Source organism: Caretta caretta, chromosome 1 (assembly GCF_965140235.1).
Source record: "Caretta caretta isolate rCarCar2 chromosome 1, rCarCar1.hap1, whole genome shotgun sequence".
NCBI classification, from domain to species: domain Eukaryota; kingdom Metazoa; phylum Chordata; order Testudines; family Cheloniidae; genus Caretta; species Caretta caretta.
Window position 1 is genome coordinate 325,293,579 of NC_134206.1, and position 15,378 is coordinate 325,308,956.

The 15,378-nt window shown below is 43.8% G+C and overlaps 1 protein-coding gene across 1 annotated transcript in view; it reads right to left on the reverse strand.

The window, feature by feature from the left end:
- The window catches only part of SLC2A13 (solute carrier family 2 member 13), a 322,896-nt gene that overhangs the window by 62,833 nt on the left and 244,685 nt on the right, over positions 1-15,378 (reverse strand). Inside the window, exon 7 of the mRNA XM_048836305.2 lies at positions 3,822-3,947. Within this exon, the coding sequence (XP_048692262.1) occupies positions 3,822-3,947 (126 nt within the window). The remainder of the gene's footprint in view (positions 1-3,821; positions 3,948-15,378) is intronic.

A 15,378-nucleotide genomic window follows, 5' to 3' on the forward strand; every position in this document is an offset into this window, starting at 1 on the left:
TGGATGACTCATTGCACCGAAACGCGGGTGGCAGAGCCTCGGTCGCGCAGGGCAGCAGCTGGGACCCCAGTCGCGTGGGGCGGCAGCCGGGAGCCCAGGCGGGCGGGGCGGCAGCACTCCCCGCACTCCTAGTTCTTGCACCTATGTCTTCCAGGACCGACCATGCTGGCCAATTGCACTGGCCTGTGGGGCTCCCCAAAGTGCGGGGCCCACAGCAGTCATCCCGATTCGCCCTACCCAAGGGACGGCTCTGGAAGTGGGCAGCGTATGAGGCAGCTGGCTCCTATCCTTGCTGGGGCCTCGTAGTTGCGGCTTCAGCTGAGCAAGTGCAATGAAGGTGGTCAAAGGTCGCTGAAGATACTCACAGGAAGGCATACCAGTCCATTAACACCAGGCTGTCCTGCTCCAGCAGGAGGGAGGTCCAATCCAGTGCTTCCTCTGCCTGCAAACTGATCGCTAGTCCCACGTGGGTCTGGTAGGTGGGATACATTAGAAGGCGAAGCAGGAAAAGGAGACGGCATTGGTTCAGGAGCCCCTTGAACTTCTGGCAGTTCCTCTCAAATCGTTGGGTAGTGGTACTGCAGGGCCCTGTACAGAGGGCAGTGGCCCAACCTGAGCCTGGAGCACAGAATTCTCTTCCTGGGACCATGCTAACTGCTCAAGGAGTATCTGATTTTCCTCTAAGAGCTGTGCCACTTGGAACTGCAGCAGATGGTTCTTGCTTTGGAGTTGCATGACCCGCTCCTGCAGGTCTGGTACACCATGGGGTCCAATGGGTGATGGTAGATCCACCCCTTCCATATCCCTGTTAATGGGCTCCTGCGGAGGAGGTTGGAAGTGGGTCTAGGCAAACTGTAAGAGACGAGAGCCTAGGTGGTCTGGTCACAGCTGGGCTGGGGTTCACACATCAGGGACAATAGTTGGTGAGCAGGGGTCAGAGGAATCACCAGAGCTGGGTTCATTAAGCAAGAGTCAGGATAAAAGTCAGTCTGGGATTGGAGACCTGCCGAAGTACCAGACTGGAATCGGGAGGCAGGCTCAGGCTCAGAGTCAGGCTGGAGTCAGAGACAGTACCAAGATAGAGTCACGAGGCAAGAGTCAGGGTCAGGCTGGAACTGGAGATCAGGAGATGAGGTGAGGTCTGGAGTTGCAGCAGGCCTGAAGTCTCTGTTGTTGCCCACACAACTTCCTGGGGCACCCTCCAGGACTAAATAGGGTGCTGGCCAATCAGAGGGCTGCAGGGTACTGTCACTCTGGGTTCTTTGGGAGTGTCTGTTTTCCACAAAGCTCCCTGGCTGTTGCTCTGCATGGCCTGCAGGTGGCACTGTGAGTATCAACTATTCTAGCTCTGCAGATCTGGATTCTATTCCCCACACCCTTACAGTGAGTATTGTAGTAGGTTTTCCTCCTCTTAGGAAGAATTTTCAGAGTAACAAGTTTATGTCTCCATTTAAGTCTTACTGTATACTATTACATCTTCCCTAGCTACAGAGATGGTACTTAAAATGGTAGATTTCAGAGTAACAGCCGTGTTAGTCTGTATTTTGCAGAAAGAAAAGGAGTACTTGTGGCACCTTAGAGACTAACCAATTTATTTGAGCATAAGCTTTCGTGAGCTACAGCTCACTTCATCAGAGGCATTCAGTGGATGCATCCGATGAAGTGAGCTGTAGCTCACGAAAGCTTATGCTCAAATAAATTGGTTAGTCTCTAAGGTGCCACAAGTACTCCTTTTTTTCTTAAAATGGTAGAGTACATGAAACAAATGTTGATTCTGAATATGAAGAAAGATCTATTATGACAAATAAAGAATATGGGAGCTCCTCTGAAAATCAAGATGGTGCGAGCTACAGGGGAGATATTCACTATATGCTCAAGAGCATGATGTACGGCTCTGTAGAACTAGAACCGAGGTCTGTTGAGCCTGGGATAGTTGACATTCCCACATCACCACGGGGAGGCTGTACAGAGCCCTATCCAAGGAACACTCTCGAGATTAGGCACCACAGGAAGTACCACCTAATGATCAATACTGACAACACCCAGTGGCCCTCTGTTTGGTTTATGAGCATTATTTAACCCTGGAGGTTGCTTCAGGAAGTTGTCTTGGACAACCACGCAGGCTTCTGGACTGCTGCGAATCCAGACTACACCTCGCTTTCTGATCTCTGGTTTCCAACCCCAGGCTGACTCTGACCCTTTTGTTTATCAGTCCCAGTTCTAATGATTATTCCAATCCCTGCTCGCTGGCTACTGCCTCGTGGCCATCCTTGACTGGTGAACACCAGCCGGGACTGCCTACACCCTGGTCCCTTACACATGAGATTTTATAGCCTTTATTTTAGGGGGTTTTTTTAACTACATATTTTATTGGTCACAAAATTATCCAACCACTTTTAAAATCAAGCCACAATATGGTGATGCAGCAAAGCAGCAGTGATGCTTTTTCATAAGTGAATAAATATAATATCCCTCGATCTAATGGAATCACATCACTCACCTCTATGCCTGGAACGGCCCAAGAGATTGGACATAACATTTTAATGTATATTGAAGAAAGATGAGGTCCTTTTTAGAGACACTTTACACATATTATTTACTTAGTTAGTTTGATATTTTCATTTCCTCTGAGCCCTAGGCAGTTGTGACTCATCATAGCTAAGGCTCCTGACTTTGAAGTTGGAGAAAGACAAAAAATAGCTCCAATAAAAACTTAAAAAACTTTTCTAAAAACACTTTTATGGAACATGTGGCATAAACAAAATACATGGTAGTGAGATGAAGTAGAAAGGTTTTATCAGCAGTCGTGGATGACCTATATAATTTCCTTGTGGCTTCACACCATCCCAAACTCATGTTGATAAAGACTTTACACTACATTATCACAGGTTATTGGTCTTACAGTGATTGCCTGATAAAAGTTAAAACTATACAAAATCTTTCTAAGGGTAGGTAAATGCTTTGCTGTCTCATGCACAAGGGCATAGTAACTGCTGACATTTTAGTGGGAACCTCTCTGTGTGTACACATATATATTCACACACAAGCACAAGGTATACAGTGTTGCCACTTTAAAAATGTGGGAAACCACAAATTCTTGCACACATACCATGCAGCGGACATTTTAGACTTGTTCAGCTGACTGACTAGGCCTATAAGCTTTGTCTTAATTTTAAAATGTTTGAACAAAGGTAAGGTTTAAAAGAAAATGAAACTTCACAGCTTCAAATGTAACTGGAGGGCGTGCGGGGGAGGGGAAATTGTCTCAGAAGAAAAAATCCAAAACAGCAGGAAAATGAAAAGTGTCCTTAGAGTTGGTCCTAGAGGTTTGCCACTCTATTCGTGTTGCAGCACTTAAACATATGTGTGTACAGCTGTGCCAATACACAAACATACCCACTATATCTTGCCTTTTTAATCACTTCATCTGTGCAGCACAGAAGTCTGCATAATTAATGTCTTTCAAAGCTATCATTCCGTCATAGCACGAGTACTAATTTTTCATCGTTCTTTGCAATTAGTGTTCTGAAAAATCTGATGTGACCTTTTAAGTCAACCATCACAAGTACTTCAACTCCTAGACAGCTTCTATTTTCCTTGAAAAATGAAGTCTACATGGGACCTTTTTCACACTGGAAATGTATACTATACACTATAATGAAATAATAATGTCAAAAATACCAGTCAAAAGATCAATTTTCTGGAAAGATGTTTAAGAATACCATTTTCAATGAAAGCATAAATGCTCACAGCAGTCTGAAAATAAATTTTGATTGAGGCCAGTTATGAATTAAGGAATATAAACTCTCAAAGTGACATACCTGCCCCATGCTGCTGCCATTGTAGATTCTTTCTTAACTGGAACACATGAGGAGTCAACAACATTTGACTTGTTCAGTTTATAGCAGAGACCACAATCTGGATCTAGCATGCATCCATTACAATAACTGAAAGAGAGAAACAAACAGACATGCTAAACAATATTTTCTTTACCTATACCTGTGAAGTGAAACAAACACTTACCTACGAGTTTGTACTGAACATGCTGATTTAAAAGCATGAAGTTGTTTGTCTTTTCTTCCTCCGTGCCACATTCTAGTGAATGGGCAGTTCTGCATCCCCTATCAGTGCTGCTGTGAATAGTAAAATAATGCATACGAAATTGCAGCTGATCAAATACTCAGGTTCTAGGAAAATACATGTGGAACATTTTTGGTCGAGAAACAGAGAAAGTACCTTTAAGTGTATGAGGATGGTGAAGACCCTAGATGAAGAAAAAGCAAATCTCACATAATCTTTATACAGAGGTGAGTAAATGAATCAAATGATTTTTTTAAAGAGGAACTTAACCAGAAGCTAAATTTAATTAAAATCTACATTTATAAATAACTGTGTCATATTTGTACATTAATCTTACATACCAAATGGTTAAAATGAAGGCTAACACACAGTATAATGTGACAATTACAGTTACAATGCCCATATATGTTGAAACCTTTTAAACCACTATATGAGAAAATAATCTTGCAGAAAGAAAAGAGTAGCTGTATAGCTATTTGTTTCATAGCCTCTCTTCTACAACATAAAAGACAGGGAAGAAGAAGGGTGGTCCAGTGATAAGGGTTCTAGTTTAGGCCTTAGAACAGTGGTACTCAGCCAGGGCCCCAGGGAGGCTGCGAGCAGGTTTCAGGGGGAGGGGGATACCAAACAGGGCCAGCATTAAACTCGCTGTAGCCCAGGGCTGTGAGCCCTACCACATGGGACTGAAGCCAAAGACTGAGCAATGTAGCTTTGTGGGGGCCCCTGTGGCATGAGGCTCCAGGCAATTATGCCAGCCCTGGCTTTTATATTCAGAAAACCAGTTACTGTGGCACAGGTGGGCCATGGAGTTTTTATAGCATGTTGGGTGGGGGGGGGGGGGGGGGAGAGGAGTCTCAAAAAGAAAAAGGTTGAGAACCCCTGCCTTAGAGGATCAGGTTCAATTCCTTGAACCACTCCCCTACCTCGCTGGGGTGTTGTGAGACTATAACATGTTAAAAATTGTGAGGTACACAGATACATATTCCCTATTATTAGAGTAAGTACCAAAGAGATAGTGTAGCCTGTCCTCCCCACCACCCCCCTCCACTATCTCTCTCAACAGAAAGAGAAGAGCAGTGGCAATGACAGAGAATCAAAGAAGCATGCTGAATTTTTCTTTCATTTCTAAAAAGTTATTATTTTTAAATTAATATTTTTTATTCTGATTTGGCTTCTGGAAGTTGAAAACCCAAATTTTATCCTGCCTTTGGGAACTTGGAAATGTATATACTGCAGCTATTGAATTAATAATATAACATCGAAATACAAAATCTCACTGCTTCAAATGTTTCATATTCATGATTTGATCTTTAAAGTTTACTCGCATATAATTAGATGAATATATCATGTATGGTATTAAAAGCAATAGTGAAAAGGAAAAATAAGCTGAACAATGAAATAAACTTCCTGAAATAAATACCAGCAGTAAATAATAGTAATAATAATAAATTTTCTTTTAAAAAAAAAAAAAAGCATGAACAAAATAAATAAAAGATAGCTGTGCTGTTTGAATCAAGTCTACCAAAAAGGAACTACTTTTTCTTAGGAGACGTGCTTTCAGGATAAAAAGAAAAGGAGGACTTGTGGCACCCTAAAGACTAACCAATTTATTTGAGCATAAGCTTTTGTGAGCTACAGCTCACTTCATTGGATGCATGCAGTGGAAAATACAGTGAGGAGATTTATATACACACAGAACATGAAACAATGGGTGTTACCATACACACTGTAAGGAGAGAGATCACTTAAGATGAGCTATTACCAGCAGGAGAGCTGGGGGGGCGGGGGGGGAGAGTGACACCTTGTGTAGCGATAGTCAAGGTGGGCCATTTCCAGCAGTTAACAGGAACCTCTGAGGAACAGTTGGGGGGGGGGGGGGGGGGAATAAACAAGGGGAAATAGTTTTACTTTGTGTAATGACACATTCACTCCCAGTCTCTATTCAAGCCTAAGTTAATTGTAGCCAGTTTGCAAATTAATTCCAATTCAGCAGTCTCTCCTTGGAGTCTGTTTTTGAAGTTTTTTTTGTTGAAGAATTGCCACTTTTAGGTCTGTAATCGAGTGACCAGGAGATTAAAGTGTTCTCCGACTGGTTTTTGAACGTTATAATGTTATATTATAACATGTATAATGTTATAATATATTAATAATTATAATAATAATTAATAACATATAATAATGTTATATTATTAATTCTTGATGTCTGATTTGTGTCCATTTATTCTTTTACGTAGAGACTGTCCAGTTTGACCAATGGACATGGCAGAGGGGCATTGCTGGCAGATGATGGCATATATCACATTGGTAGATGTGCAGGTGAACGAGCCTCTGACAGTGTGGCTGATGTGATTAGGCCCTATGATGGTGTCCCCTGAATAGATATGTGGACACAGTTGGCAACAGGCTTTGTCGCAAGGATAGGTTCCTTGGTTAGTGGTTCTGTTGTGTGGTTGCTGGTGAGTATTTGCTTCAGGTTGGGGGGCTGTGATTCTAGGTGGACTCCTCCTGAAGGTCAAAACAACAGACTGGACTTCTACATAGAGTGCTTCCGCCGACGTGCACGGGCTGAAATTGTGGAAAAGCAGCATCACTTGCCCCATAACCTCAGCTGTGCAGAACACAATGCCATCCACAGCCTCAGAAACAACTCTGACATCATAATCAAAAAGGCTGACAAAGGAGGTTCTGTCATCATCATGAATAGGTCGGAATATGAACAAGAGGCTGCTCGGCAGCTCTCCAACACCACTTGCTACAAGCCACTACCCTGATCCCACTGAAGGTTACCAAAAGAAACTACAGCATTTGCTCAAGAAACTCCCTGAAAAAGCACAAGAACAAATCCGCACAGACACACCCCTGGAATCCCAACCTGGGGTATTCTATCTGCTACCCAAGATCCATAAACTTGGAAATCCTGGGCGCCCCATCATCTCAGGCATTGGCACCCTGACAGCAGGACTGTCTGGCTATGTAGACTCCCTCCTCAGGCCCTACGCTACCAGCACTCTCAGCTATCTTTGAGACACCGCTGACTTCCTGAGGAAACTACAATCCATCGGTGATCTTCCTGAAAACACCATCCTGGCCACTATGGATGTAGAAGCCCTCTACACCAACATTCCACACAAAGATGGACTACAAGCCATCAGGAACAGTATCCCTGATAATGTCATGGCAAACCTGGTGGCTGAACTTTGTGACTTTGTCCTCACCCATAACTATTTCACGTTTGGGGACAATGTATACCTTCAAATCAGCGGCACTGCTATGGGTACCCGCATGGCCCCACAGTATGCCAACATTTTTATGGCTGACTTAGAACAACGCTTCCTCAGCTCTTGTCCCCTAACGCCCCTACTCTACTTGCGCTATATTGATGACATCTTCGTCATCTGGCCCCATGGAAAAGAAGCCCTTGAGGAATTCCACCATCATTTCAACAATTTCCATCCCACCATCAACCTCAGCCTGGACCAGTCCACACAAGAGATCCACTTCCTGGACACTACAGTGCTAATAAGCGACGGTCACATAAACACCACCCTATACCGGAAACCTACTGACCGCTATTCCTACCTACATGCCTCCAGCTTTCACCCAGACCACACCACACGGTCCATCGTCTACAGCCAAGCTCTACGTACAACCACATTTGCTCCAACCCCTCAGAAAGAGACAAACACCTACAAGATCTCTATCAAGCATTCTTACAACTACAATACCCACCTGCTGAAGTGAAGAAACAAATTGACAGAGCCAGAAGAGTACCCAGAAGTCACCGACTACAGGACAGGCCCAACAAAGATAATAAGAGAACGCCACTAGCCATTACCTTCAGCCCCCAACTAAAACCTCTCCAACGCATCATCAAGGATCTACAACCTATCCTGAGGGACGACCCATCACTCTCACAAATCTTGGGAGACAGGCCAGTCATTGCCCACAGACTGCCCCCCAACCTGAAGCAAATACTCACCAGCAACCACATACCACACAACAGAACCACTAACCAGGAACCTATCCTTGCAACAAAGCCCGTTGCCAACTCTGTCCACATATCTATTCAGGAGACACCATCATAGGGCCTAATCACATCAGCCACACTATCAGAGGCTCGTTCACCTGGACATCTACCAATGTGATCTATGCCATCATGTGCCAGCAATGCGCCTCTGCCATGTACATTGGTCAAACTGGACAGTCTCTATGTAAAAGAATAAATGGACACAAATCAGATGTCAAGAATTATAACATTCATAAACCAGTCGGAGAACACTTCAATCTCTCTGGTCACTCGATTACAGACCTAAAGGTCACAATATTACAACAAAAAGACTTCAAAAACAGACTCCAATGAGAGACTGCTGAATTGGAATTAATTTGCAAACTGGCTACAATTAACTTAGGCTTGAATAGAGACTGGGAGTGGATGTGTCATTACACAAAGTAAAACTATTTCCCCTTGTTTATTTCCCCCCTCCCAGCCCCACTGTTCCTCAGACGTTCCTGTTAACTGCTGGAAATGGCCCACCTTGATTATCACTACAAAAGGTTTTCTCCCCCCCACCCCGGCTCTCCTGCTGGTAATAGCTCATCTTAAGTGATCTCTCTCCTTACAGTGTGTATGATAACACCCACTGTTTCATGTTCTGTGTGTATATAAATCTCCTCACTGTATTTTCCACTGAATGTATCCGATGAAGTGAGCTGTAGCTCACAAAAGCTTATGCTCAAATAAATTGGTTAGTCTCTAAGGTGCCACTAGTACTCCTTTTCTTTTTGCGAATACAGACTAACATGGCTGCTACTCTGAAAGCTTTCAGGATAGAAATTCAGTTATGTTTTGTAAGTCGTTTAGGGCTGGGATTTTCTCTTTTCTGTGTTTTAGAGCACCCAGGAAAATGGGGCCCAAATCTCAAATGGGGCCTTTGGACACCATCATAATATAAATATTTACTGCTGCTGCTTTGTTGCTATGTTTCAGTTGCAAGAATTTGAAAAAGCTTATATCCTAACACCCCACGTTACTCCAGGTAAAGTATTTTGGAGCATTTAGAGTTTTTTATATGGATGTAAAGGAGCAAACTGTAAAACTATATAAAAGTAACTGTTACATTTAACTTCAGAGGGGCCTGTGACCCTGCACTGACCCAGCTGGGTTAACCGTACACTGTGGGCTGAAGAGGCCATGCCCCCCTCACCCCTGCTGGGCATGCTCAGCCTAGAGACAGAATATAAAAGGGAGTGGCCCAGCTCAGTTTGGGCTGGCTGAAGAGGAGAGCTGACATACACTGCTGACTCCTGCCAGGGAATTGCTGGAACTACAGACTGTGGAGGCCGAGCCAATGGGATCGATTGCGGAACCCCTGATAACCCTGGAGGACAAGAGTGAGCTGGAAGGCCAATATCCCACGAGAACTGACAGAGCAGAAAGCATGGGTAGGAAGCGACCCAGGGAACGTGACTGCTAAAATAGGAAACAGAGCTGAACTGTGGACTACTGGTTTCACAGGGCACTAGGTCAGGACCCGGTGAAGAAGGATGGGCCAGGGTCCCCCTACCATACCCAAAACCTACTGCAGTGTGGGGGCACTGCTCAAGGACTCTGGCCACTGGCCCACACTGCCCCAAGAGCAAGAGCAGCCCTGAGGACTCTAGCCACTAGGCCGCGCTGCCCCAAGAGCAAAGGCAGCCCCGAGGACTCTGGCCACTAGGTTGCGCTGCTTTGTTTTGTAGACTAGGACAGCAGTATCTCGTCTAGCCACTTGAGCCATAACCCCTATTTTGTCCTTTGCAACCAGACACCCCATGGCGGGGTGTATCTACCCGGCAACAGTGCCACATCTGCAGTCCTTACTCACATGAATGACAAGTGCTGCAGGAACGTACCCTAGAATGTGTTCCCTCTCTGATCTTTCAGAACCTGAATCTGCTGACCTGCAGAGCACAGTTTAAGATCTCGTTGAGACTTCTTGTGATGGTGGTACATAATTCATGACAGAGGAGTGGAGCTGCACTGGAGAATCAGAGGTGGTGACCTGCAATTCAATTTTTCTCTCAAGCTCTGTGGAGACTCCTGTCACTGAGCAATTCTTAACATTTTTTTTAAATGAAGGAAATTTCCACGCAAAAACTTCATTAAACTGTTTGGCTGTAAATATTTATCAGTTACTTAAGGAGGGAAAAATAAGACAATGCAGTATTTATCCTAAAATACTACAGTAAAAAGTCTGGAAATTCCAGATTAAAATTAAACTTTAAAAAAATCCAACATTAGAAAGTGTCAATTTATAAAATTAAGGAGACTGATTAGCTCTGCCCCTGTATCACAAAAAAGCTAGAGGAAACAATCCTAGTCGTGATGTGCAAGTGATCTAACTGTACTACCTTCCTAGTGCAGATAGACTAACTGTACACTCAAATTGTGTACGCCAAAATCCCTCAGTTTCATAGGCGAATTAAACCAACAGGCAGATTTAGGATATTTAAGAGGTTCAGAGCTGCAGAGTTAAAACCTTACTTCTCAAAGTCCTTCAAAATTGCCATAAAAATGTTTCTAAATTCAGATAAGATGAGTATGCAGGATGTTAGGTGGAGAGGAGCTGGGGGCAGAGTTAAGGTTCTTTCAGTAAGCTTAACTGTGCACGCCTCTGCTTCATTAAGTTTGGGATTTCTTTAAAATGTAAACATTACCCTAGAATTTCCAGACTGTTGTGTTTTTGAGAAAATTAATATTTTTAAGGACATTTTCCCTTTATATAACACATAGGTATTTACCACCCTAGCGAGCTTAACAAAATATTTCTCCTGGGAATACCCTATTAAATCAAATATTTTTTTACAGAATGATATAAACTGCAGAAAAGATGACAGTTTTCAAAGAAAAAGAGATAGTAGAGGGATACATCAACTTTCCTTCACTCATCCTGATATATAAAGACACACAAATCTAATAATTTGTACAACAGAAATAGAAAAAACTTTCAGGAAGAAGTCAATTTGAAAGTAATTTCATCATCAGAATATTTCTCTTACAAGATTTCATGAGAAAAATGTGGCCCTGCAATTATCAACTGCAAAAGGAAATAACAATTCCGATATTACATTAGAGAGTCTTAATTAAATTTTGTAAACCACTATTTGAGGCAGCAGTGGTCAACAGCAAAAACAGTTGACAGGAACAGAAGGCCACAAATAAACCAGGATAAAATGTTTTTAAAAAATCGTAAAGGAGTGTATGTGTGTGTGCATGGAGATTTCACATATGGCATATAATGGGTGTATAAAAATTGCATGACCGACTAGTGAAAATGATGCTGTGATGATGATGGAAGGCTATATTTCGGATTTTAACATTGTGATAATACATGTCATATGATTTCTTTTTAAGGGTGAGAAAACCCTCAAACTTAATACCACAGAGACACAGCTATAGATTGTGTCATCTAGGCCAGTATCCTGGCTTCAAAAGTGCTCAAGCTGAAGCTGTGCCAAGTGCTGCTGCTGTTGGCTCTCAGCAAGCCACTTGATGAGTTTCTTAACCTCCATTCTTCCTGGTCGGGAAGGTTCACCGTTTTATCGTCCAGCAGAGGGGGGAATTCGATTTGCTGCTGCACTGGGCTTGTCCCCTTGTTTCAGGCGATGCCTGCATTCTCCAGCAAGATTAGTGGTTCCTTGCTCTCGAGGGCACAGGGAGGCCACTGTGCCTCGCTACAGGAAGATGGTAAACAATAGTTTATAGGGGGAAGCTCCAGTACTCTGGGCGTGGCAGAGCACAGTCTTTAGCGCAGAGCTTTCTGGCTGGGACAGACAGCAATTATCAGTCTATAATGGCAGTCTATAAGGGGGCTCTGACCCTCTGGGTGGGGCACAACACTAACAATCTTTAGCCCAAGCCTTCTGGCTGGGACAGTCTATAGGTACAGGCCTCTTGGTCTAGGATGAGTTTGCAACCACCCCAGGTGTAGGATAGCAGCTGCAGGGAGGGGCAGGGAGACCCAGGCCCACCCTACTCCACCAGGTCCCAGCCCAGGGCCCTATCTGTGGTGGGCAGTCCTGCCACTGGGTCAATGGGGAAAGCCTCTGAACCAGGCTGCCTTGCTTCCTGGCAGCACAGCTGACTCAAGGTATGGCTCCCCCAGGCTACTTCCTACCCCACTTAGCCACTGGGGCTCTGTCGAGCAGGGGCTTGGTCTTATTGCCTCACAGTCAGGCAGGGGCCAGTGCAGTTCCTCCTTGGGGTCTTCTGTCTCCTCAGGGGCTGGTCTGGGATCCTGCACAGGACTCTGCTCCCTGGAAGAGACGTCTACTCTCTCCCATGGCCCAGCACCTACTCAGCTCTTTTTATACTTACTATCCCACCCTGGTATTTCCAGTGAGGGAAGCGGGGCAGATTTGGCTCCACCCACCATGGAGAGTTTAGTGGCCCCTCGCTCTCCAGTTTGGAGGGAGGCCACTCCGCCTTGCTACTCTAACAAAGAAGTTATTACAAAATTCAAAAACGCAGGAGGAGAGAAGTGCATTGTAATTATTTCATTTAAAACATTTCTCTTTTAAAACCCGGTATAAACCATCAATTGCAGTGCATAAAAAAAAATACAGAAAGGGACAACTGAATAAGTTAATGGAAGATCTCAGGCCTATGACAGTACAAGCCATTCAATCTTCTCTCTCTGGGTTTAATGTCATTAGGACTACCTGGTATGTGATGATAAAACTTGCAGTTACCTGTGTAAATACTCTTTTTGGGTGGTGAGAAAAAGAAGGGGTAGGAGAGATCTCAGAGAACTGTGAGTGAACCAAATAAAAGCTACCTTAGAGCAGTCAAACAGATTCTGTGGCCTATGAGAGACTTCAGCTGAAGACAGAAGAGACAGATGAAATGGACGAGGAACCACCATTCAGGCCCCACCAGTTCATCTGAACAAACCACTTACGAGCCAGAATTAGGGGGAAACAGAACTTCCGGGGCTCCATACTTCTCTAGAATTTTTCTTTCCTTTTATTAGGTCTGGCTCTAGGTGGAAATGTGACACTAGATAGGAAGTCAGGACACTTGTGGATTCTACTCCTAACTCTGTCACTGACTTGCTGTGTGAGGTAAGTCACTTAACAGCTCTGTGCCTCAGCTTCTCCATCTGAAAAAATGAGGATAATATTGGTAACCCACCTTTGCAAATTTTCAGTCCTGTATTAGTATTTTTATACCTAAAAATGTAATGACTTCAAAGTTCAATATCTTGCAGCATGCATGGATGGAAATGGGTGCTTTATAGAGGAGAAATTCCCAGCTTCCCAAAGGGATCCTGCATTCACGTCTAGCTCTGAAAATGCCCAAGATCAGACTTTACAACTTGTGACATGTCCAGATATAGAAAAGCTTATGGCTGTCTCTCAGCTCTGTACAGTTGGATTGACAATAACTAAGGCACTGGACTTTACAGAGAGAGGGACATAAATATTCCCAGTAAAATTGGAAATATTGAACTCTCTAAAATATACCTTGTCACTTTTTGGGGATAACCTGTATACATCAATTGTGTGTGGCAAAGTCACATGTCTGATGTGGCTACCTGAGTTCCATGTTAATAAAATAATAATTAAAGAATAATAGTAATATTCATGGCTTTAAAGTCTAATATATCTTGAAATATTTCAATGCTTCTGTACAAGATTGTTCTTGGTCACTTCTGGTATACAAGCACCAGAAACAGGCAAGAAACAAACGAGACCCACAGATTGCAAACCTTGGTAACAGAAGAGGGCCAAATCCCCTTGATGAAGTGGCAGTTATTCTATTTACCATCCCTTCCAGATGGATTATATTCAAGACATTTTCAATAACCTACTGACAATACTTCAGTCATATTTCCTGTTCATGTCTCAGATCCAAGCAACAGTCAGACATTGGGAAAGACAAAAGAATGCCCTGTCCTGGAAGGATAATAAAGAGATCTAAAGCGCAATGTCACCCTCATACTGATGGCACCACACCATATAATACCATATAATATCTCCTTTAACGTTCTCACAAAAACAATGCACAGGAGGGTGACAGAACAGAACCTTGTAGTAGGTCACATAAGAAAGCCTTGGGGCAGATGAGGAATTGCCCTAGGCTAGACCAATGGGTCCACGGTCCACAACTCCACATAATCTTACCCTGCAAATGCCAACGGCCATCATTGTCTGGGACCATAGGTCTCAAACCTGGAGCCATAGGACTCTTAGGACCTAGTAAGCTCCAACCTGCCACACAACAACTTGCTAACAGTTGCTAGGGCAGAAGCTGAACCTCGACAGAAGACTCCAGTCCTGGAACCTGACTGGCAGAATGCTGGAACCTGGAACCTGACTGGTCCACAGCTTCTATATAAATCCAGCACAAGAACAGGAAGTTGTCCATACAATAGGGACCCACCTTGCTCTGGACTGTGTGCCTTGTGCTTCCTGCTCCTGCTTCGACTCCCACTCTTGCTCCCCTGGCTTGACTCTGGTTATTGATTTGTAGTTCTCCTGCTTCTGATCTCCTGGTAACCTGACCCTGCCTGCCTTCTGACACTTGATTCTAGGTATGCCCTCTGGCCTATCTTAGACTCTGACCTACTGATATCTGACCCAGCCTGACTCCTGCTTGGACCACTAGATCAGACAGCCCACGTCTAGGTCGTAACCATCAGATGTCTTCATGCACAGTATCAAAGGCAATTGGTAGAGCTGAAGGAATCAGCATGGACTCTTGATCATGGTCTCTTGTGATGAGAGCAGCCATCAATTAGATCACTGCAGATTCTGCCATACGCTGGCTTAAAGCTAGACTGAAAAGAGTCAAGGAACTCCATGTACTTCAAGTACAGATAAACTCATAACTGAATCTTGATTATATAAAATCCAGATACGTCCCCCAAGCCAGTCTGATAATTAGGATTTACTTGTATTGCCAGAATGGTTTTGCTGTGGGTACTTTTAATTTCTTCTCTATCGAAAGAAAACAAACAAACAATATTCTACCTTACTTGCCCCTTGCCTTCTACCATCCTAAAATAATAGGGTAGGAACAGGGCAATAATAGGCAAGACTGAAAATACGGGGGCTGGTTTATTTAGTAAGTATGTAACAGAAACGTATATAAGAGGTGATGGAACCTTGCCCTCTCAAGGGGGGCACTGACCATCATCTTCACCCACAGTGAACCAATGCTTCCTTCCCAAAAGCTCTCATCAGCCATGATGGATGTGGGTCCAAAATGCAAGTTGCAGCCAGAAACTCCCCAAGCATGTCCAGCCCCTCAAGGAT